General features: G+C 42.1%; 1 protein-coding gene across 5 annotated transcripts in view; it reads right to left on the bottom strand.

Moving 5' to 3' along the window:
* LOC101535103 (signal recognition particle subunit SRP54) overlaps positions 1-25,368 on the bottom strand; it is a 69,539-nt gene that overhangs the window by 16,962 nt on the left and 27,209 nt on the right. For 3 of the 5 annotated variants that reach the window (XM_058666339.1, XM_058666340.1, XM_058666341.1), the window contains exons 12-16: positions 21,131-21,204; positions 20,452-20,560; positions 17,490-17,660; positions 14,111-14,206; positions 12,744-13,248 (exon numbers count right to left, since the gene is read on the bottom strand). In XM_058666339.1, coding sequence (XP_058522322.1) covers positions 13,157-13,248; positions 14,111-14,206; positions 17,490-17,660; positions 20,452-20,560; positions 21,131-21,204 — 542 coding nt within the window. In that variant the 3' untranslated portion in view covers positions 12,744-13,156. Of the gene's footprint in view, positions 1-7,549; positions 7,815-12,743; positions 13,249-14,110; positions 14,207-17,489; positions 17,661-20,451; positions 20,561-21,130; positions 21,205-25,368 lie in introns of those variants that run through there. The other 2 variants (XM_058666343.1, XM_058666342.1) reach the window with 2 other exon arrangements.

Raw genomic sequence — 25,368 nt, 5'->3', positions numbered from 1 at the left:
CCCCCCAGTAAGGTGGCAGGTACCCAAGGTCTTGAACATCACGTGGTAACTCTCAACGTATGCATCAGCAGGAAGCAGAGGCTGGACTTGAACTCAAGCACTCAGATAAGGGAAAAAGACATACCAAATGCCATGCCAATGCCTGTGCCAAGTAGCTTCACGTTTATACACGGTTTTCTCTTAGTCTTCCCAGGTCCTTTAGAACACAGGTTCACTTGCTCTGTATTACCCCCAAAGTTTATACATCAGCTAATGCTTGACTCCAGGTTTACCAAACAAACAAACAAAAAATACATGCACAGCTCCATTACACACAATCTGTATAACTGGCAGTACTGGTAACTATAGTATAGTAAATTGCAGATTCAGAAAACCCCAATGTCACAGACTGACAATCAGAAAAGCCTTAACCCACTGGCAAATGCAGAAGCCAGGTTGGAGTACAGGTCGTGTCGGGCTGGACTATCACACCTACTAGTTTGAATGAGTCAGGGATGGAAGCAGACTGAGCAGGACTTGGCTGCAGCACCTGCCAGCGAGAGTTGGGACTGGGGGCAGGATGCGTCAGATGAGGCTGCAGCATCCAATGTCAAAGGTCAAGACAGAGGATGGACTATTTCGAGCTGGGTCAGAGCAACCACCGGCACACATAAAGCTCTGGCTGGGAGTAGGTCCAATCAGGATGCTAAGGGGATGCCCTGACTGGGTTGTGGTTCTCACTGGTAAGTGTGAGGGCTGATATGGGTGTGGTGGTCTGGGCTGGACATGGCTTCAGTATCCCTCGGCATGGGTGTGGACCGGATCTGGGGTGTGCCAGACTGGGCTAAACTCCAGTATACACTGGTGTTCCTGAGAACCAGGATGGGTGCAGGATGGACTGGGCTACATGTTGGCTTCCTCTGAGCCACACGAGAGCTGTGTCTAGGTGCAGACCAGGTGGCTGGGCTATAGCTCCCAAAAGCAAGAACCAGAATGGGTGTGAGCCATTCAGGCAAGGCCACTGTTCTAATCATGACAGGAGGTGGACCAACCAGACTGGGCCAAGGACCCACTGGTGCATGCGAAAGCTGCCACTGGGAGATCTGATAGAGGAGCTTGAGGAACTCTTTTTTTTTTTAACATTTGTTTATTTTTATTACAAAGTCAGATATACAGAGAGGAGAGAGAGAGAGAGGAAGATCTTCCGTCCGATGATTCACTCCCCAAGTGAGCCGCAATGGCTGGTACGCGCCGATCCGATGCCGGGAACCAGGAACCTCTTCCAGGTCTCCCACACGAGTTCAGGGTCCCAAAGCTTTGGGCCGTCCTCAACTGCTTTCCCAGGCCACAAGCAGAACCAGGTCAGGGTACAGGACAGGTTGGATTGGGCTACATTGCCAGCAAGTAAATATTAGGGCCAGGACTGGGGGATGGCTGGGCCAGGTTGGGTGGTGGCACCCACCAGTGTCAGCTGGAACTAGGGGCAGATCAGACTGGGCTAGGCTACAGCACCTACTGGCAAATGCCAAGATGAGATGAGCCATGCCAGACTGGGCTGTGGTGCACACCAGCACATGAGACTTGGTATGGGGGCGGGAGTGTGAGTCCAGTGGGAGAGCTGTGGGGACTCTGCCACTGGGCTACTGCTCCTGCTGGTGAGCATGAGAGCTGGAACTGGGTGCAGACCAGGATGCACATGGTTACAACACCTGTTGGCCTGCAAGTGAACTAGATTGGGGGAGAGTTACGTATCCACTGGTGCAGGAATGAGCCAGAATAAGGGCAGGCTGGTTGGGTTTTGCCACAGCATCAGCTAGCAAGGGCTGGGACAAGGGGCAAATTCTGTTGAGTTAGAACGCAGATCCACCTGGAGAGTGCAAGATCCAGGTCTGGGAATGGGCCCAGTAGGGAAATTGTGGGCAACCCTCTGATGGGCTGCAACTCCCATTGGCAAGCATGAGAATCAGGAATAGGGGTGGGCCTGGCTATACAGGCCGTAGCACCTGCTAGTACGAGTGTAAACTAGAGGATGGGGTCTGTTGGGAAGAGTTAGGTTTCAAGGCCCAATTATGTATACAGGAGCTGAATGGGAGGGGGAACAGACTGGACCAGTCCACTGTACATGCTTACAGACACAGAAACCAGGGCTGGGGACCAGCCCAGTGGGGGTTATTGAGGGCCGCTCTGACTGGGCTGCAGCTCCTGATGGTGTACGTCAGGGTCAACTGTGTGGAGGGCAGGATTGGGCTGGGTCACAGCACCCGCTGGTTCGCATAAAAAACTCGGGCTGGAGATAGAGCTTACGTAGCAATTGTAATTGCCAGTGTAGAAGCAGGCTGACGTGGGTGACAGAATGAATTGGACCCTGTACAAGTGGGCACACACAACAGAAAGGTCTGAGATCACCTCAGACAAGATTGCTTTCAGGGTCCCCTCAACTAAATCGCTGAACTTATAACTCCAACTATGGGGAGAGTGGAAGGACCTGTGGTCTGACAATGGAGCGCAAATGTCAAAACTGTACCTCCTCAGTGGCTTTGATGGAGCAGTGGACAGCACACCCAGAGGCATATGGAGGATAGGTCAGACCACTGAAGCCCACAGAGAACACCTGGTACCATAGCAGAGGAAGGAGGGCAGCACAAAGTGACCCCAGTGAAGCATGACAGTAAATATCTGAGTGAACAGACTCACAGGTGGACTGTGTCAACCAATGAACCTTGAAAGAATAACCTCATCCTTACATCTGCAAGATGGACAGCATTCCAGAACTACTGAAACCAACAGAGCAGAACCCTTGCGGCATGTTTCACTTCGGGGACTTTTGGATGACATCAGGTGGCAATTCCCCATCCCTGAGTGCTGAGGCGGTTGGGAGGCTGGGTGTGGCTTCTCCCCTTGCTCTCCCTTTCATCCATTTACAGGAAGAAGGAAAAGAAAATGCGAAAACAACAGTCTCACCCATTTTCCCCTGATCCTGGAACACTTCTCACCCTAATCAACTAAGTAAACATCATCAAAAATAGAATTAAAAAAAGAAACAAAAGAAACCCCATTATCACAGACTATGCTTAGTCAGAAAAACAGTCAAAAATTATTTCTAGCCTATCCTGAGGGTTCAAACAAATTGCAGCCTTCAACAAGCAAGATCAGCTCAATTACTAAGTTCAAGAACAAAAGTGGACAGATGATTCATCCGAGCTCCTTTTTCACAACCCCTTTCCCCCACAAGTTCAGGCACCAACTCTATTCCTATTAGTCTCATGTTTCACTTAGGATAAGACTTGGCTTAAGACTGTCCAACATTAGTATTTTCTTGTAGGAAAGCATTTTAGCATTTGGGGCAGGCCACATAGAATGTCTACATCCTGAATGAGAGGGCCTAGGCTCAAGTCCAACTGGGCTCTCCATTCTAGCTTGCTGCTAAGGGAGGCAGCTCAAGTAGGTGTGTCCCTGCCACCCTCAGGGGAGACAGGCAGTGAGCTTCTGGGTTCAGTCCTGCCAGCCTCAGCAATCACCAGCATTTGGGGAGTGAACCAACACAGATTCTGTCTCTCTTTCTGCCCTTCAAATAAGAAAAATTTTAAATAGAACAAAAACAAAAACTCATCCATATCCTTTTGGAGTCTGACTTGCTTTTTTTGATCCCTTAATTTCCTATAAAAAAGAAAGCAAAAGAACTGGGTTTACTAACCCAATGGATCTCTTTTTAAAAATTAATCAATTAACTTTTATAGTAAAGGCAACTTTTATAGAGAGGAGAGACAGAGAGATCTTCCATCCACTGGATCACTTCCCAAATGGTCACCAACAGCCACAGCAAAGCTGATCAGAAGCCAGGTATCCCACATGGGTGCAGGTTCCCAAGGACTTGTGTCATCCTCTGCTGCTTTCTCAGGCCATAAGCAGGGGGCTAGATCAGAAGCAAAAAATCAGGGTCCATTTAGGATGCTAGCAGCACCAGGCTGAGGATTTCCTTGCTGCACCACTGCGTTTGGCCCCCATCCAAAAGGATCTAATGCCAAAGTGTCAGCAAATCAAGAGCTCAGCTCTTTCACAGCCTAACACCGTGTCATATCCCACCCCACTCTATCTGAACAGAAGCAGCTTCTCACTGCTTACTCAGCAATCTTTCATTGGTTTAATTTTGCCTTTCTTGAAGGCACAGAAATTGATGTCTCTCAATGGGTTCGCCTTAGACAACTTTAATGAACCAAAATATTCCGGCGGGGGTCAGAAAGATAACCACAAAAACTCCACCAGCCTTGACTTGTGGATATATTCTTCCCCTAAATGTTGAAAAGGGGAGGGGACCACCAGGCACAGGCATTTGGCCTGGTGGTCATGATACTCCTATTGCACATGAGAGTACCTGGTTGGTTCGCAGCTCCAACCCCTGATCAAAGCTTCCTGCTCGTGCAGGTTCAGGAGCACAGTGCTGATGGCTCAACCTGGGTTCCTGCCACCCACGAGCAGAGCTGGGGCGAGTCCCAGGCTCTTCTTGGCTTTACTCTGTCCAGTCTCCGTGACTGTCAACACTCACAGAATGAGCTGGTCCGTGTCTCTCTGCCTTCCCAATTAACACTTTAATACATCTTTAAAATTTTTTTAAATGTGTAAAAGGAAATGCTAAAACAACATTCATATTTTTCAAATCAAATATCAAAGTTAAATATGTATAAATATAAACTTCAGTAATATTCCCTATACATCATTTAAAATGGCATTTTATTTATTATAATCTTCATGCTTCATAAAGACTTTTATTAGAGAGATTTAAGGATTTTCTTTTTTTCTCTTCTTTCAAGATTTACCTATCTTTTGGAAGGGCAGATTTACAAAGGAGAGAGAAAGATCTTCCATCTGCTGGTTTACTGCCCAAACAGCCTCAATGGCCGGAGCTGAGCCCATCTAAAACCAGGAGCCAGGAGCTTCTTCCAGGTCTCCAATGCGGTGCAGGGTTCCAAAGCTTTGGGCCATCCTTAATTGCTTTCCCAGGCCATAAGCAGGGAACTGGAGGGGAAGTAGAGTAGCCAGGACACAAACCAGCACCTATTTGGGATCCTGGAATGTGCAAGGTGCTGATTTAGCAACTGAGCCACTGCACCAAGTCCCAGGCTTTTCTTTTTAAATACTAACACTGTTGCTGGGTGTTGTGGCACAGGCACTAAGCCAGCATCCCATATGAGTTATGATTCAAGCCCCACTTGTTCCACTTCCAATCTGTTTTCCTGCTTATGTGCCTGGGAAAGCAATGAAAGATGGCCCAATTGATTGGGCCCCTGCCATGAACGTGGGGGATTTAGACAGAGCTCCAGGTTTCTGGCTTTGGCCTGGCCCAGCTCTGGCTGTTGCAGCCATTTGAGAAGTGAAGCAGCAGAGGGAAAAAGCGCCCCCCCCCGCCCCGCCTTTCTCTCTCTGTAACTCTGCTTTTCTACTAAATATCTCTTTCCTTAGAAATATTTATCTTTAATTTTTATCTAGCAAAATCAGAATTTTGTCACTTTAAACAGAGGTCAGCAAGCTTCTTTTTGTGAAGGTCAAGTAGTAAATGTTTTAAGCTTTGCAGACCACATAGTCTACAAAATCAGTGGCTTGTATGGAAACTATATAACGAATGGGTGTGCCTGTGTTCCAGTAAATGATAAACAGGTGGCCTGCTACATCTGGCCCATAGGCTGTTTCAACCTTGATCTTCAGAAATCACACTAGGAACTAAAATAAGTCAGTGTGGGGCTGGGCCAGCATTATGGCATTTGCAGGTTCTCAGCAAGACTTCAAAAGGACTACAAGACAACAGTCTCTCCCTCCACTTGGGTCCTCACCTCCCCACCTCTTCCCCTTACTGAGCTCAAACCACTACGTGGAGGTCTGGGGTTTCCAGAAATGTTTCTGCTTCAGGAACATGAATAAGAAACCAAAACAGACAACACAGCTTGTTTTTAAAAAAAAAAAAAAAACTGGCCTGTGTTTAATAAGAGATTATATGTGTATGAAAAATCCCAGATATAAATGTAAAGGACAGTGAGGGGATTTTTGTGGAATTACCTTTTTTTTTTTTTAATAGAGAAAAGGAGAAACAGAGAGAGCAGAGATGGTGGTCTTTCATCTGCTAGTTTACTTCCTAAATGGCCACAATAGCTAGGGTTGAGCTTATCTGAAGCCAAGAGCTCCTTCTAGGTTTCCCACATGGACACAGGGCCCCATGGACTTGAGCCATCCTCCACTGCTTCCCCAGGTCATAAGCAGAGAGCTGGATTGGAAGTGGAGCAGCCAGGACATCAACCCACACCCACATGGGATGCTTGCACCACAGGGAGGATTAGCTTGCTATGCTACTACACTGGCCCCAGAGAATTTCTTATTTTTAAACCAAAAATCTGGAAGCAACTAACCACCATAAACCAAGACAAAGAGCCATTCTTCCAACAACACCATCTGGTATCACAGTAAGTTTACTCTGCCATGAGATAGGCACAAAGCTGAAGCAGTGATGAAAACAACTCTGGTAACAAAAGGAAAAAAATCAGAAGGGGAGCACTTTGTGGCACAGATTGAGCATCCCAAATGGGCTACTCCACTTCTGATCCAGCTTCCTGCTAATGTGTGTGCGAAAGCAGCAGATGATGCTCCAAAAGTTTGGGCCTCTGCACCCATGTGGGAAACCAGAAACAAGTTCCTGGTTTGGCCTGGACTGCCCAGCCCTTACTCTTGTGGGCATTTGGGGAAGTAAGCCAGCAAATGCAATATATTTTTCTGTTTCTCAACTCTGTGCCTCACAAATTAAAAAAAAAAAAAAAAAAAAAAAAGCTCTCAAACGTAAAAGCACATTAAAACACTGTGCATTTAATGGTTCAGTTCAACTGTCTCTGTCAACAGCCGGTCTCCACCGAAAATGAAAAGCAGCTCCTTAATCAATGGTTGAGGTTTCCTAATTTCCTTTATACATGTTCTCCTCCTCCTTACAGAAAAGGAAAAAAAGAAAAAAAAATTAGGGTTGACATGGTTCTGATGAATTGGGTTAAATAAAAGTAATATTAAAATAAGTATTACTGGTTTCCTGTTGCTTTTTAAACGTGGCAACTGGAAATTTTTTCAACTACAATTCACAGTGCCACTGGAATCCCTGGTCCTTTGGGCCGCTCAGCAGGGTCTCATTGTAGAAGCGGGGATCGAATACCCGCCCCATGCCGCTGCTCTATGGATCCCGACTCCAACCCTAAGCACTAACTGCTGTAACTAGCCAAAGCAGGCGCCTGCAAACAGCACTACTGACAAGTAGTGGCAGCCACCGTCACCTGACTGCCAGTCTCGGGGATTCACACCTTCTCACGTTCCCACACCACAACCTGGTTCCCCAGCCTGGAAAACCCGAGGCCTCCCCGGGGTCCGTGGCGCTGCCAGCCCGGCGCAGGCAGCTGCTCTCCCCTCACACAGGTTTCTCTCAGCAGAGAGGCACACAGCCGGACCCCGAAACTCACGTCCCCTGGGAGGAAGGTCTGGGACCACACCAGGAGCAGCAGCCCGGCTCTCCTGGCCTCGGCCTGCCACCAACAGCAGCCCCACCTACCCGCTGCGCTGACTCCCGGAACGCCGCGGCGGCCGCAGCTCCCGAGGCTGCGCCTGCTTCGCCTCCTTCCACACGGCCCACGGGCTCCCGCTCCATCGTCGCCGCCACAGGGCTGCTGTGGTGACAGAGGCTGGTGGCCGGTAAGCCCACTTCCATCCTCCGCCTCCCGCCCCGCCGCTGGCCGAGGCCCTCCGTAGTCGGGGGACTCGCCGATCGCGTCAGTCCCCGCCAGTCACCGAGAGCGCGACTAGGTGGCCGCGAGCCCGACCGCGGCGGCCGACAGCTCAGGACCGGCTCGCGCGGCCGAGCGGGCGGGGCCTGGCGCTGCTCCGCTTCCGGCCAGACCCACGTCGGGCACCGCCCGTGACGTCACGCCGCGTACCTGTACCTGAAACCTGAGCTCCGTGCTGCTCTCACCGGCCGGCTTCTCCCAGATGAGGGCGTGTCCCTTGGAAAAGGGAAACTTCACGGTATTCACAGGCTAATGATGAAGTAGTTGCTGAAAATGTAAAAGGAGGGGCTGCTGGCACATATTCCAAAAATGGATAACAATCCGGCCAAAATGTCCCTGAAATAAAGCCCCAAGGATGAGTTTCGTTCACACTTCTCTGAAATATTTAGGTACGATTAGACAAAGCGTCAAGGAAGATCTGGAGAGTAAGGCTGTAGCAAGCAAACGTCCATCTTGACAAACATAAGAAATGTTTATTTCAGGTGTGTGAAAGGGAAAATCCCATTTTCCGCCATTTGTTTCAATGTTTAACCAGATTTTAAAAATAATTGCAGTAATTACTGATTGACTCTATTTTTTAGTATTTTTTTAATTGGAAAGTCAGATATAGAGAGAGGAGGAGAGGAAGATCTTCCGTCCAATGATTCACTCCCAAGTGGCCGGAACATCGGAGCTGCGCCAATCTGAAGCCAGGAGCCAGGAGCTTCTTCCGGGTCTCCCATGTGGGTGCAGGGTCTCAAGGCCTTGGGCTGTCCTCGACTGCTTTCCCAGGCCACGATCAGGGAGCTGAATAGAAGCAGGGCTGCCAGGATTATAACTGGCACCCATATGGGATCCCAGTGCGTGCAAGGTGAGGACCTCAGCGCTAGGTTACTGCATCGGGCCTTTCTCCTTTTTTTTTTTTTTAAAAAGATTTATTCATTTTATTACAGCCAGATATACAGAGAGAAGGAGAGACAGAAAAGATGATCCTCCGTCCGATGATTCACTCCCCAAGTGAGCCGCAACGGGCCGATGCACGCCGATCCAAAGCTGGGAACCTGGAACCTCCTCCAGGTCTCCCACGTGGGTACAGGGTCCCAATGCATTGGGCCGTCCTCAACTGCTTTCCCAGGCCACAAGCAGGGAGCTGGATGGGAAGTGGAGCTGCCAGGACCAGAACCAGCGCCCATATGGGATCTCGGGGCTTTCCAGGCGAGGACTTTAGCCGCTAGGCTACGCCGCCGGGCCCTCTCCTTTACTTTAACATCAAACTAGCTGGAGCAGTTTTAGGCAAATGTTTTTTTAAGCATGAAAACTTTCGTAACTATCTGGAAGTCAAGAAACACACAATTTTGGTCACAACGGCTTCACATTTTTTACTTACATGTATTTGAAAGGTAGAGTTCTTCCACCTGCTGTTTCACGCTCCCAAGAGCCTTCAACATCCAGGCTGGGTCAGGTGGAAGCCAGGAGCCAGGACCTCAGCCTGGGTCTCTCACATGGGTGAAAGGAACCCAATTACTAGAGCCATTACTGTTGACTCCAAATTCCAAGGGGAAGCAGAGCTGGGGCTTAAACCCAGGCACTGCAGCATGAGATGTGGTCATCCCAAGAGTGTGCTGTGCACAACTCCTACTCCCAAATTTCCATTTCCAATTTCCATTTTCAACCAATCTCAACTTAGGAATGTTCCCTCAAGTTATTCGACTTGGTTTTAGCTCACTCCTATATACAGGGCCTTAAACCAGATTTTAACAAGTTTGTGGAAAAACTTAAAAGTATTTTTGCTACAGATAACCGAAATCCATGTATCAGTTATCTTCAAAAAAAATTTTATACACATTTTAAGCAATCATTTATGAGACAGCTCTCATCCACTTGGCCATACCCCAAATGCCCAGATAGTAAGACTAAAACACAACTTCAACTGAGGTCTTTCGGGGGACAGTAGTAACCCAGTTATTGGAACCACCACAGTCACATCCCAGCAGGCAGAGCCAGGAGTCAATCCCGTGAAGGTGCTCCAGCATAGAACACAGACCCTGGACTGGGGTCTTGCCCAAACAGCCACCCTTATTCCATTGCTTACACTGCTAAGAACTGACATCATACAAAGTCAGAAAGTATGCATCCATGATCATACAACTCCCACCTCTTCTGGGTCACTGAAGACCAAATTTCCCTTCTGCTTATAAATGCTTGTGAAAATCAAGTAAGCATGATTCCTACCATCATAGAAATATGCAGGGTTGTTCTTCTCACTTGACGAAAGCATGGAATCTCTATCTGGAAAAAAGCTAACGAGACTTATTCCCTTCTGTTTCTCCAGAGAAGGAAAAGCTTTTACGCAGTAGTGTGAAAAGGCTCTCAGATCCCAGATAGGGGAGTTTCTTAGTGTCAGGCTCATCTAAATTATACCTTTTACAAGTGGGAACTACTAGGTGATTTCTTGACTGTTTTTCTGTTTATGATCCAACTAGTAAAGAAATGCTGTCAGACCAAGAGAACTTAAAGATAGTCAATTTTACATGGAGAGAAAATGAGAATTGCTAAAAGTAGGATAAGCACACTAAACTCAATTTATGTAGCAATCAGTGGCAATCATATTGTAGAGGAATATGCATGATTACCAGATTACAAGTTGTATTTTTATTTAAAAGTACCAGCAAATGACTTTGCATTTAAAATGCTCATATTACATATAAGAGATCAATATGAGAGATAGTGCTGAGGGTCTTAAGTGAATACCTACTCAGCATTGAGCACAAATAAATTACTTACCCTATTTGCAAAGTGCAGGGAAAACAACCATAGCAAACTTTCATATCACAGCAATTAGCTATTTTACAAAAATAACACACAACTACACAACTGGCAGAGAGGAACACTTTAAATTACCTTCCAGCACTGAAAATACTTGTTTCTGTAACTCATGCTCATAATTAAAGAAGGCATTAGGTTCAAACTTAATGCTACATACCTTTTTGTTTTGTTTTTAGTGCTGTATACCTTAATGTCCAGAACATGGTAACTAGAATTTGGGGGATTTTGAGGATGACAGTTTTTAATGCAACGAATGCCAGTGATATAGAGAATCATCTAGATTGAGTATGTGATGATAGGATTCTGGTCTCAGACCTTTTGGCCTGATTATCTCTAGGTTGTCAGACTAATCAATAATTTAAATTTAGTTGCGATTTAGCACTGATTTCTGCTCACTGCCATGGTTGTTTTTATTAGAGCTCAGTCTTTGGCAGCTATCTTTATTCAGACAGTGAAATACGTCTAACTTATATATAAGCACCAAATTGAATCTCTTACATTATTTTAAACGCTTTATTCTATTTATTACTTGTTTACATTTATTAGAACTATATGTAAATGACATTCTTTTAAATTTATATTAATATTACTTTTACCTTTGTGTTAATGTCTAATCTGGGAATTCAGTTCTAGTAAATTTTCTGATTTTGTTGCTGCTTGTCAGTATGCATAACATGTTATTTCTTTTTTAGTTAGATATTATACTCAAGGTTAGTATAATCTTACCACAAATCAGAATTTTGGGACTTCTCACTTTGCTTAAATTGTAATGTACTATATATTCATTTTAACAAGATAATAGTCTTATGTAACATACTTATTACATGTTAACAGGAATTTAAATTTTTCCAAAAATTCCTCCATACCCTTGCGAGCTGTTGTTGGAGTACACATTACACACACACACACACACACACACACACACACAAGCATTAATAGAGAACTGGATCAGAAGTAGGGCTGCTAGGTTTCAAATCATTTGGATTTGCCAGCCCCACCAGTTCCCTCATATTAATGGAAAAGAAAAATGAAAGCCTAATCATACATTCTTGACCTTTGCCAAAAAAGGAGCTTGCATCAGACATAAAGTATTTAAAAAATGCCTAAAGCTTACGGTTATTATGGTCATTTTCCTTTTATATTCCAAGAATGAAAAACATAAAAATACAAAGCAAAAGATATGCATCACTTCAATTAATGGCTCAGAGAATAATATTATTTCCATTGTCACATTTCCCTGGCCAGACCTTGGTGTGACATTTCCACAGAACATGAGATATATCATTTCATATCATGTTCTACAAGGATAGTATATTCTTTAGCTAGTAAAAAAAATTAGTGGAATATAAAAAAGTGTGCTTAGGTAAACAAGAAAATCAGTTCTATTCTTTCTGAAATTAATTTTTAGAGCTACATTAGCTTATAAGACTTTTTCAAAGCATTTGAGTCCTAAAATATTAATATTAAAACTAGTTTTTTATTTCACTCACAACTACTGCAAATCAATCCTTTGCTGCAGATCATTTCATCTTAGCTCAAAAACATATTGCTACATCAAACCTATTATCTTCATGTCAATCATGAATAGGCATAGTAATTCTAGTATTTTCAGCTGTTTACATAAAATTTATTTAAAAGTCATTATTCTAAATAAATTTTGCATCAATCGAAGGGTACCAATAATCAAGTCAACCTTATCAAAGTCTTATTGTTTTTAATATATAATCATGACAGTCTAATATTTCCAATGTTCTCCCACTTGGGCTATACATTATCTCATATTATCAAAGTATATCTGGTTTTCAAGTAGATTTTTGGTATATAAGAAACATAAAAGTGGCTTCAAAAAATCAAGAATTGCCATTAAGGCTCAAAACTAGGTTAAAAACACAAGTTATATACCAAACATATACTGTAAATTGGAGTCAAGTTACCAATCTCAGTTGAAACAACACAGCTAAGATTTTCTATGGCAAAATTATCTCAATTATTCTAACTAAATAAAACTATCTAATACTCATGGTAAGTCACTCCACCACATTTCTTATTTAAGGTTTATTTCCAGGCATAGTTTTAAATGACATGTACTTATTTGCTCTTCAACCTTTTGGTGTGATATACTAACCATTTTAAACCATAAAGAAAGTTAACAAACCCTTAACTTAGAACCACTTTTATTTTACAGCATTTTTATTTAGATATCATGTAACTACTGTCCAGGACTGTTTACAAATGTAATGCTTGGTCTTTTCAGACAATTAAAAACCTTTAAGTACTAAAATTTTACATCATGATTTGATTAACTTAAGAAGTATTATTGTGGTGAAAACTAAGAAGAAAATCTAAACCAAAAATATAATGATTTCCACAAAAACCATATATTCTTCCCTTATATGAAAGGGAGGGAGGAACGAGGGGAAAGAAGGATGGAAGAAAAAAGTAGAGGAGGACAGATAAAGGCAAAAAAGAAAGTTAAGAAAAATACTCTTTTTCTCCCCCTATTTGCAAAAAGAAGGGAAACTGAGGTCTCAGCAAATAATGCAATCAACTCAGTTTATAGTAAGGCATCTTTACATATTATTGAATCCCATCATGCCTTTCATATTGCCAGCAGCACCCTGTTGAAACTGCCTCATCATGGACTGAAGTCCTGCCATACCACCTGCAGCCAAAGGAAAAACAGATCATAATTAAGTGTAAGTTGACACACTTACCATTTTTGTCTAATAGGCTCATTAACTTCTACAAAATACTGGATCCTGGTAATAATTTAGTCATTAGTCTTAAGGAACATGTCCACCAAAAATTCCTATTATCAATAGTATCCTCATCCTTAAAAGAAGACGAACAATCTACCTCACTGACAAATTCAGCAAACATCATAGAATAATACTTGTTATATGGTCAATAAATCTAAACTTAACCCATAAATACTATCAAGTTATACAAAAGTTACCACTTTTTAGAATATGTGCTGCTGAAGTGAACACAAAAGGAATCAATGAAGAGTTTTTTTTTTCAAATGACTTACGGAAGAAAAGTATTCATCATTTATTAAACATGTACTATACACCCAGAACTCTATTACATGCTTTCATATATACTGCCTTATTTCATTGTCACAATGTCCTTATAAGATTTATTATCTTTATGGCTTTATATAGGAGGATAAAAATGAAGTTCAGAAAGTTTACGGTATTTTGATGTTACACAGTATAAGTGATATAAAATTCTTCAGCAATTTCAAAGTCCCAACATTGAAAATATCTGGGTTCCAAACCAGAACAAAAGGTCACTAGAACAAGCATCTGCAAAAGATGATTACACAGCTTGCTCAGAAATCACACAGGTGGCAGCAGGAAAAACTAAAGCCTCTGCTTACACTGCACCATTGTAGCTATGAAAGGATTTAGACAGTCACTGCCCTCAAATCACATGTTCATATCACAAAGAAGGCTTACCACTAAAACCCAGCCATTATAAATTAAACTTCTGTTAGCAACAGACAACAACTTCGTACTTACCCATGTGATGAAGAACTCTTGGATCCATCATTTTGGCCATTTGCTGATTCAATTTTGCCATCTGTGACTGGCTTACATTTTTAGACATGTCACCACCTGAAAAAAATTTTTGAATCAATGTATGATATAATAAAATCAGATTATCACACAAAGTTTGAGGAATTGAATAAGCACAAAAATATTCAAACTTACATTGCTATTTCTAATTGTACATATTCTTTTTTTTTTTAAAGATTTATTTATTTTTATTGCGAAGTCTGATATAAGGAGAGGAGGAGAGACAGAGAAAGATCTTCTGTCCGATGATTCACTCCCCAAGTGACCGAAACAGCCAGAGCTGCACAATCTGAAGCCAGGAGCCAGATCCTCCTCTGGGTCTCCCACACGGGTGCAGAGTCCCAAAGCCTTGGCCCATCCTCTACTGCTTTCCCAGGCCACAAGCAGGGAGCTGGATGGGAAATGGAGCTGTCTGGAATAGAACCGGTACCCATACGGGATCCCAGCGCACTCAAGGCCATGTGCTAGCCGCTAGGCCACAGTGCTCTATCCCCCATATTCTCTTCTAATCTTTTTATCAGTTACTTTTTTTTTTTTTGAGGAATAAGTGAATCTAGATAAGAGGACAAAAAATCTTTTCTCCCTCTCTTTTTTTTTTAAAGATTTATTTATTATTATTGGAAAGCCGGATACACAGAGAGGAGGAGAGACAGAGAGGAAGATCTTCCATCCGATGTTTTACTCCCCAAGTGAGCCGCAACGGGCCGATGCGCGCCGATCCAATGCCGGGAACCTGGAACCTTTTCCAGGTCTCCCACGCGGGTGCAGGGTCCCAAAGCTTTGTGCTGTCCTTGACTGCTTTCCCATGCCACAAGCAGGGAGCTGGATGGGAAGTGGAGCTGCCAGGATTAGAACCGGCGTCCATATGGGATCCCGGGGCGTTCAAGGCGAGGACTTTAACAATTACGCTAGGCCACGCCGCCGGGCCCACTCTCTCTCTCTTTTTTTAAAGATTTATTATTTTTATTGGAAAGGCAGCTATACAGACAAGAAATATGGAGAGGAAGCTCTTCCATCCACTAGTTCACTCCCCAAGTGGCCGCAATGGCTGAAACTGAGCCGAACTGAAGCCAGGATCCAGGAGTTTCCTCAGTGTCCCCTTCAAGGATGCAGGATTCTAAGACCTTGGGCTGTCCTTGACTGCTTTCCCAGGCCACAAACAGAGAGCTGGAAGGGAAGCAGGGCCGCTGGCAGATCCATATGGGATCCCGATGCATGCAAGGCGAGGATTTAAGTCACTAGACTATCGCACCAGGCCCTAAAACTTTCTTAAGGCTATGATTTTTGCTGATAATTTTAGGTGTACATGTGAATGAGCCACCATCAGCAAAATTATACACAGCATTATTACTAATAGGCAATAATAACACAGGCTCAATATTGATATGCGAAAGATAAACAAAAAGTGTGCTTTATGAGTTAATTAGGGAGACCAGATGACTGTTAAAGGAATCTGAAAAATGAGTCTGACAGAACTTGAATAATGGTATATATCTAAGAAAAATTTTTTTTTTTAAAAAGTACACATTGGAACAGGCATTTGGCCTAATGGCTAATGTACCCACACCACGCATCCTGGGTTAGATTCCTGGCTCCAGCTAGTGACTCCAGCTTGCTACCAATGCAGACCCTCTGAGGCAGCAGGAATGGCTCAAGTAATAGGATACCTGCTTCCCATGTGAGAGATATGGGCTGTGTGCCTGCTCCTATCTATGGTCCAGGCCCAGATCCAGCTGTTCTGGGCAACAGGGAAGTTAACCAATGGACAGGAACTTACTCTGTCTCTTTGCACCTGAAACAAATTTTAAATATTTTCATTCCCCACACTTAGGTCAAAATTTCAAAGGAAAAAGGGAAGTCAGGGAAAGAGATGCATTCTGGGCCAAAGTATAAGATCTTTTAACGAACAGTTCTATGCTCAAGATGGGGAAACATACAGCTCACTGCATGTTCCTGGGAAAACAGTGGAAGATAGCCCAAGTGCTTCGCTCCCTGTAGCCAATGGGAGGCCTGAATGGAGTTCAGGCTCCTGGTTTTAGCCTGGCTCAGTCCTAGCCAGTTCAGCAATTTGCGGAATCGATTAGCAAATGGAACTCTCTCTCTTTTTAACTCTATCAAATAAATAAAATCAAAATGTTAAAAAAAAAAAACCAAATATTTTATCAAAAAAAAGATACACTTTTATGATAAGATGTGATAAAAACCTGCACAAGAAATCCATGGTTCAGCTACAGCCATTGCGGCCACCTGGGGAGTGAACCAAAAGGCAGAAGACCTTTCTCTCTGTCTCTCCTTCTGTCTATAAATCTGCCTTTCCATTAAAACCAAATAAATCTTTAAAATAAAACAAAACAAAAAAAGTTAAGTACTTTCATTCATACAGACATCTTTGAAAATTAAAAATCTGGGAGGAAAGGTAGCATTGTACCATAACAGATTAAGCTATCATCTACAATGTCAGTAACCCATATGGGTGATGGTTCTAACCCCAGCTGCTCCACTTCCAATCCAGCATCCTCTTAGTCTGGTAAAACAGGGATTCAACTACTTGGGACCTGCACCCACACGAGACAGTTGTATAAAGTTCCTGCTCCTGGCTTCAATTTGGCCCCGCTCTGGCTGCTATAGTCACTTGGGGAGTGAACCAGTGGACAGAGATATTTCTGTAACTCTGCTTTTCAAATAAATAAAAATTTTTGAAAAGTTTTAAAATGAAAATTCTTTTATTATTTGATAAGCAGAGACACAGATCTTAGCTCGCTCATGTGGATGACAGAGGACCAAGCACATAACTCATCACCACTGCCTATCCAACTGCACACTGGCAGGAAGCTGGAACTGGGAGCAGAGTTAGGACCTAAGCCTCGTGCAAGCATTTACATAAGGATGCAGGCATCTCAAGCACTATTTTAAAGCACTAAGACAAATGGCAGCCCTAACCTTTTTTTTTTTTAAAGATTTATTATTATTATTATTATATTATTATTTTTAGAAAGTCGGATATACAGAGAGGATTCACTCCCCAAGTGACCGGAGCTACGTCGGTCCAAAGCCAGGAGCCCGGAGCCTCATCTGGGTCTTCCAGATTGGGTGCAGGGTCCCAAGGCTTTGGGACATCCTCGACTGCTTTTCCAGGCCACAAGCAGGGAGCTGGATGGGAAGCGGGTCTTCCAACACTAGAATTAGAGACCATATGGGAGCCTAGTACATGCAAGGCAAGAACTCTAGCCACTAGGCCACCATACCGGGCCCTGGCCCAACCTTAAAATTCAATTTGCCATTTTTTTAAGTCCATTATCAAATGATGAGCTGATTTTCTTACCTTTGAAAAGTCCTTTGATACCACCCATCTTTTTTACCATCTGTGCAAACTTGGTATATTGTGTTAAAAGTTCTTGAACATCCCTTGTTGACACTCCTGATCCTCTTGCAACTCTTTGGATTCTTCCTGGTTGTTTACTAAAAACCTTGGCACCATCTGTACTGTCCAGTTCTGTAGGCAAGAGTCCAGTTATTTTCACTTACATAAAATTATTGCTCATCATCAAAGCAGTTATATGCAAATGGGTATCGTATAATAACAACAGATGTTGTTTTAAAAAGGCAACTAGAATTTTTTCCATTATGAAATTTTGAAAAAGATGTTTTTATTTGATAGGCAGAGTTACAGAGATAGAACAAGAGACAGAGGGAGAGATTGTCCTCCAGCTAGTTTACTCTGCAAATGGCCACAATGGGATAGACTGGGAGCTCCTGGTCTTCCAAGTGAGTGCAGGAGCCCAAGTCTTGAGCCATCCTCTGCTGCTTTCCAGACCTTTCATTAGCAGTGAGCAAGGACAAGATAGTGACAGAATTTGTATGTCAAACTTAGGAGTTTGGAATTCATTGTGGAGGCAATAAAGGAATCTGTTGAAAGGACTGTCATCATTAGAAATATCATCCTGGTGGCACTGAGGAAGACAGACTTGAAAGAGTACCAAAGAAGAAAGGAAAACTCAAGGAGGCTATGAAGGTAATTCAAATAAGAAATGCTATGAGTATAAACTAATGCAGGGGATGCAGAATCAATGAAAAGTGGGAAGAAATGAGACATATTTAAGACATGCAACTTGCTAAATCTAAAGTGATTTTAAAGTTTCTACCATTGGAGTAATGAATACCGATAGATGTAGACTGATAAATCAAGCATGTATGTGTATCATACTACCTAGAGCCAGCCCTACAAAAAGGTACCATCTGCAAACAGGAACTGAGTCCTAACCAGACACTGAAGCTGTTGGCACCCTGATTTGGAATTTCCTAGGTTAACAATAAAAAAGATAGGAAAAGATAAACAATACAAAGGAATTAAAAGATGTAGGAGCCAGCATGGTAGCCTAGTGGTTAAAGTCATCGCCTTGCATGCACTGGGATCACATATATAAGCGCTGATTCTAATCCCGCAGCCCTGCTGCTCATCCAGCTTCCTGCTTGTGGCCTGGGAAATCAGTGGGGGACGGCCCAAAGCCTTGGGACCCTGCACCGGCGTGGGAGACCCAGAAAAGGATCTGGACTCCTGGCTTCGGACTGTTGCAGCTCCAGGAGTTGTGGCCACTTGGAGAGTGAATCATCAGTCAGAAGATCTTCCTCTCTGCTTCTCCTCCTCTCTGTATATAACTGACTTTGCAATAAAAAAAAAAAAAAAAGAGAAAGAAAAAAGATGCAGTGGCTGTAACAGTAATAGATATTATAGACCAGAAGCAGAGATACTACACAATAACAAGGGCAATTCATCAAGAAAATAATCTTAAATATATATGCACCTAAGACAAGAACTTAAACATACATGAGAGAAAAATGACAAAAGTCAAAGAAGTTATTTTCATATTTCTATCTCAACAATAGAACCATTACACAGAAAATGAGGAAAGACAAATTTATCCCAGATTCCGGCTTGGATGACTGCTTAGATGTAGGGAAGTGTGACTCATCCAGGAAGCAATGCTAGTTTTGGAGCACATGGGTGTCACCAAACTTTCAAACGTGTAAGGAGCCAGCACTACCAGCATGTGTACCAAGCAGAGATCAGGAAATAGCATGAACTGTTGAGAGAGGATGCCAAGATCTAAAGCAAGTCTCCTCACTCTCTAGTGACATTGCGCAAATGACTCAACGGTCCTGTATCAGACTGGACTATGCTTTTAAGATTTACTGTGATTATTAAAGGGTGTTGTGAGGATTACGTGCAAAGTGCTCAGGATAGTGCCTGGCACAGAAAAAAATACTCTAAATATCGTAAAAATTTTTCAAGCACTGGAGATGGAAACAAGAAAAGACGCAGTATTATTAGGGCTACTATGAAAGTCAACAGATCAGTAAAAAGGTAAATATTGAAAAAAACTAATAACCCAGGTTACATAAAGCACAAATATGGATGAGTTATTCAATGGAAATGAGCACAGTAAGAATACTATGTGAGAATAGGAACCTAAAAACTTTAAAATGCTCACATACTGCTGGAAAAAATCACGAGTAGAGAATGAAGCTATAAGAAAGGGTTTTACTGACAGAAGTCACTGAACAGTGTAATATCTGCTGCCAAATTTTGTAGGTAAGTTTGCCAAAAGTTGAGGGAATTCATCACTAAATTTTCTTTGTAAAAAGAGGTTATAGGTCAAGCAGGGCAACTGTTGAAGAAGAAAAAGGGGTGTCAAACGTTCACTATACTTACTGGGGTGGGATGAGAAAAGCTACTGAAACACTAGTACAAAAATGGAGTCATGGGACTAGAGATGCTGATAGGCTGAGCACCAGGTCAAGACCTGGAAAGACTGGGAGACACAAGAGGAACAAGACACAATGACACACGGGGGCATTCTGAAGAAATAAAATAGTTTTTGAACAAAAGAAGTCTATAAACATTGCTTAAGTTGCTTCACTCTTATAGATCCCCAACACATATTGTCATATTAAACCTCTGAAGAGTATTAAGATAAATCTACTTAACTTCTTATTGCCCCAAATTTGACTACAAATTCCCTCCCTTAAGCTATTGCTGCCAACATTAGGCAGAACTACAGTTCTTTCCTTGGAACTTACTTGGAAAAGCTCTGTCAATGACATTTCTCCAAATGAAACCATCAATGCAATAATCATTACTTCTTGGAGCAAGGGCTCTGAAGCTACTGTAAATTCACTTAAAAAATTTTCAATCTACGGTTCCCCACCTTTCTCAACAACAAAACAGTGAGACTCATTTGTGGGGATTCACAATACCATTCCCCCAGTATTAATAGCCATCCTACCTTGATCATTCATACTATCCATTATCGTCATTAATTTCTTCAGCCTTGCCATTGACTCCTGCTCATTTCCTTTGCTCATAAAATCTGTTCCAAAACCTGGGATCATCCCCTAAACAGATTTAAATATAGATTTTAATATAAAGCCATTAATACTTTAAGATGAATTGTACAAAATGTCCACATTTAAAAGAGATTTCTATTTGAAGGGCACTTAACAGAGAAAGGAGTCAGAGAGACGGACAGAAAAATCCCCCATCTGCTAGTTTACTCCCCAAATAACCACAACACCCAGAGCTGACTCTGGCCAATCCAAAGCCAGGAGCCAAGTGCCAAGAGCTTCCTCCAGGTCTTTCAAATGCGTGCAGGAAGTCAAGGACTTGGACCATCCTCCACTACCTTCATAGCCCACGATCAGAGAGTTAGATGAGAAGTATAGCAGTAAGGACTTGAACTGGAGCCCACATGGGATGCAGGCACTGTAGGTGGAGGCTTAGCATACTATGCCATGATGCCATCCCCAAAACTGTCCACATTTAACCACTGGCTCCAATAATAACAACAGTAAGTCTTACAATATCTATTTTATCTGAATATCAAATATTGAAGCAAATATATTATCTTTTTCTTAGAAAGTTTAGTAGGAAATGAAGGCATAAACAAAAATTTAAGGATAACTTACCAAGATCTGACTGAAGGGGCCCATTTTCATGATATTTTGAAATTGTTCATACATGTCTCGTAATGTAAACTGACCTGAAATATAATATAAATTTGATATATTAAGCAGCACACATATCCATCCAATAAACTAATTTTTCCCTTATCACATGCTTCATCTTTATTTTTTATTACTATTTATTTATTAGGATTTTTTTTTTTATTGGAAAATCAGATATACAGAGAGGAGGAGAGATAGAGAGGAAGATCTTCCGTCCGGTGATTCACTCTCCAAGTGGCCGCAATGACCGCTGCTGAGCTGATCTGAGGCTGGGAGCCAGGAACTTCTCGAGGTCTCCCATGTGGGTTCAGGGTTCCAAGGCTTTGGGCCGTCCTCGACTGCTTTCCCAGGCCACAAGCAGAGAGCTGGATGGGAAGCGGGGTTACCAGGATACGAACAGGCATCCATATAGATCACGACACGTGTTAGCTACTAGACAAACGCGATGGGCCCAGCAAAACAAATTTTAAGATTATTTGACGTTTCTTAAAATAGCTTAGCTGTCTGTCCATAAACAGGAAAATGGACAGACTGAATAAAATACTAAGAGACAAATGAACAAAAATCTATGTAAAACTACATGGATGAATATACAAAATATACTGAGTCAAAGACACATCCTAGGATTTCTGTAACATGAAATATTACTAGGGAAGGGCACACATAATTATTTTGCTTTTTGATGGGAGTGTGGATTTCTATACATTAAAAAAAAGTAACGGAATCCTTGGGATTCAAACATTTTACTGTATGTATAATAGCTTCAATTAAAAAAAGAGCAAAGGGCATTTTCTATTTAGTTGTTAAACATAAAAGCAGAAAATGCATGTTTTTAGGGATTCTGAATTTGAAGTGATAGTACAACATTCAAAAGAAATGTTATAGCAGGTGGTTAGAAAGGCAGAATTAAGCAGTACATCAGAAAATTCAGGCCAAAATATTTATTTGATCTTTTTATATATATGTTTTATATTTGATCTTTTATACACAGATCACTGAAACTAGGATAATACAGAAGAGTTCAAGAGAAAAGGCAGATAACACTGTAAAATATTATAAACAAAGGAAAACGAGCAAGATCACAACACTGGGAAATTAGGTGGTTTTCTATGACCTCAAGAGATTAGCAGAATATCAACAACAGAAACAAAGAATGCAGAGGAATAAGGAGTCGGAAAATACACAGACTAGAAACATACCATGCATTTTGCTAGGGTAGTACAAGTGATGCTATGGCGAAGGTAAAGCATTATGCAGAGAAAGAGAAATTCACTCAGTCAAAAATTATTTACTGAAGACCTATGATGAGCCAGACATCAAGTAAGTCCTATGAATATGTAAAATGAAGAAAATTCCTATGAGCCCTGTGTGCACCTCCAAGCAGGGAAGAAAGACATCAAATCATTTTTTTATATCCTTTAATTTTATGTATGTATGTATGTATGTATGTATTTATTTATTTTTTAAAGATTTATTTATTTTTATTACAAAGTCAGATATACAGAGAGGAAGAGAGATAGAGAGGAAGATCTTAAGTCCGATGATTCACTCTCCAAGTGAGTACAATGGCCGGTGTTGTGCTGATCCAGAGCCAGGAGCCAGGAACTTCCTCCAGCTCTCCCACACGGGTGCAGGGTCCCAAAGCATTGGGCCGTCCTCGACTGCTTTCCCAGGCCACAAGCAGGGAGCTGGATGGGAAGTGGAGCGCCTATATGGGATCTCGGCGCATTCAAGGTGAGGACTTTAGGCACTAGGCCACACTGCCGGGCCCAATTTTTTTTTTTATTTAGACATCAAATTATGATGATGAATACGGGTCAATAGAAAAACTGAATTAAAAGACATGTTTATTTTGGTGCAAAAATATGTTTAAATCCTTCACAGTGTTTGAAAAATTATTCATTTATTTGAAAGGAAGAGTTACAGAAAGGGAGAGACAGAGATCCTCCATTCACTAGTTCACTCCTGCAACAGCTGGAGCTGGGCCAGTATGAAGTCAGGAGACTGCAGCTTCTTCCAGGTCTCCCAACTGAACACAGGGGCACAATTACTTGGGCCTCTCTCTGTTGCTTTCCCATGCACAATATCAGGGAACTAGATAAAAAGTGGAGTTGAACTGGAGCCCATATGGGATGCCGGAACAGTAGGCAGTGCTGGACTCGAGTTGTTTCATAATATGTACTTCTATCAACTCTGAAATTTTCTCTATGAAGATTTGAAAAATTCTTTTGCATCAGAGTAGGTGTTATGGTGCACTGGGCTAAGCTGCTATCTGGTTACCAGTATCCCCTATCAAAGTGTAAATCCTTCCTCATCATTAATCCAGGTTCCTGCTAACACATATCCAGGCAAGGAGTAAAAGACGATCCAAGTATCTGGGTTCCTGTCACCCACATGGAAGACCTGGAAGGAATTTCCAACTCCTGGTTTCAGCCAAGCCCAAAACTAGCTGTTGGCAAACATTTGGAGGGAGTATATCAGCATAAAGAAGGTATCTCCTCTATCACTCAGCCTTTCAAATAAGTAAAACTTACAATTCTGCACCAAAATAAACTTCTCTTTTAATTCCATTTTCCACAAAATTTTTGAAATGCTCCTGTACAACAATAAATTACTGGGTGCAAATGAAAATATACATTGGAGAGTTCTGATGAATTCTAGAGCTCAGATAAAATATCCATGAACAAAGATATTGAAGGAAGGAACTCAAGCACAAAGAAGAGTCAGTTCCTTTTCCAGAAAAGAGGAAGGTGGAGGGAAAGTGGCTGTGGCTCAAGGCAACGGACCAGAAGTTAGACAGTAGTGTGGTTTTGAAAAATTGAATGAAGTTTAGCGTGGCTGGTATACTGAAAGCCAAGAGCAACAGTGCCAAAACATGACATGGAAATTAGGCACTAGACGGTGGCATCATTTAAAAAACCTAATGGCAGGTCCTGGTACGGTAGCCTAGCGGCTAAAATTTTTGCCTTGCATACTCTGGGATCCCATATGGGCACTGGTTAGTATACCAGCTGCTCCACTTCCCTCCCTGCCTATAGCCTGGGGAAGCAATTGATGATGGCCCAAAGCCTTGGCACCCTGCACCCACATGGGAGACCCGGAAAAAACTGCCTCTAGGTTTCTGACTGGCTCAGCTCTGGCTGTTACGGCTACTTGGGGAGTGAACCAACAGATGGAAGATCTTTCTGTTTCTCTCCTTCTCTCTGTAAATATGACTTTCCAATAAAAATACATCTTTCTTAAAAATCCTAATGGGAATGAGAAGCTGCCAAAGGATTTGAAGAAAATGGACTCAGACTCTCATTTCTGAACCATCACTTTCATTACATCATAAATAACTGACCAGAGTCCAAAAAACAAATAAGAGACCAAAAAATATCTACTAAAAGATTTTCAATAAGCAATCTAGGTAAGAGATGAAGTAGCATCATTTCAGGACAGCATATGGAATGGAATGGAGACATTTAGAAGGAAAGAACACCAGGGCTGATTAACTGACACGGAAAGAGGAAGGTAGAATGAGGAAGAAACAAGCCTAACAATGACACCCAAGTTTCTGACTCCAACAGCAGTAAGGCAAACATTAGCATTTAATTGAGAATAAAAATGAGTGGGAGCCTGGAGAGAGAAGATAAAGGTATCCTGATTGTTAGGTGCTTATGGACATCCAAGAATGGTCTAGAAAACACAGAAATCTGAAGCTGCAGGCAAAGAAGATAGCCAAAGCATAAGTACCTCACAAGATGCGGAAGGAGGAGGAAAAAAGGTAGCACAGTCTGAAGCCACAGCAATTAACGGGACAGATCATTTTGAGAAAAGCTTAGATGGTTAATAACGTATGTTGGCTGTTTATGATATGTTTGGCATTTCAGATTTATCAGTTAATGCAATATTTACTAATTCATGACTTCTTATAGATGAGGAATTTGAGAGTAAATAATTTGAAAAGTTACATAGATAAAACACAGATGAAAGGTACAAATCCAGGTGTATGTGAGAATCTGCAGCCTTAACCACAGGAGTAGACTTGCACTGCGGAGCGAACTGTGTGTGTAGTAAACTCAACCTATTAAACCGAAAACAGATTAGAGGAGTAGGCAAACTCAATCTGTTTTCTTTCAAGGAACCCAATGAAAACTTCAACTTTAGACTTAAGGTAACAATTATAAGGGAAAAATAGTTTTACTATTTATATAATT

The sequence above is a fragment of the Ochotona princeps genome, chromosome 6 (assembly GCF_030435755.1).
Source record: "Ochotona princeps isolate mOchPri1 chromosome 6, mOchPri1.hap1, whole genome shotgun sequence".
NCBI classification, from domain to species: Eukaryota; Metazoa; Chordata; class Mammalia; order Lagomorpha; family Ochotonidae; genus Ochotona; species Ochotona princeps.
This window is presented reverse-complemented; position numbering and strand designations above follow the sequence as displayed.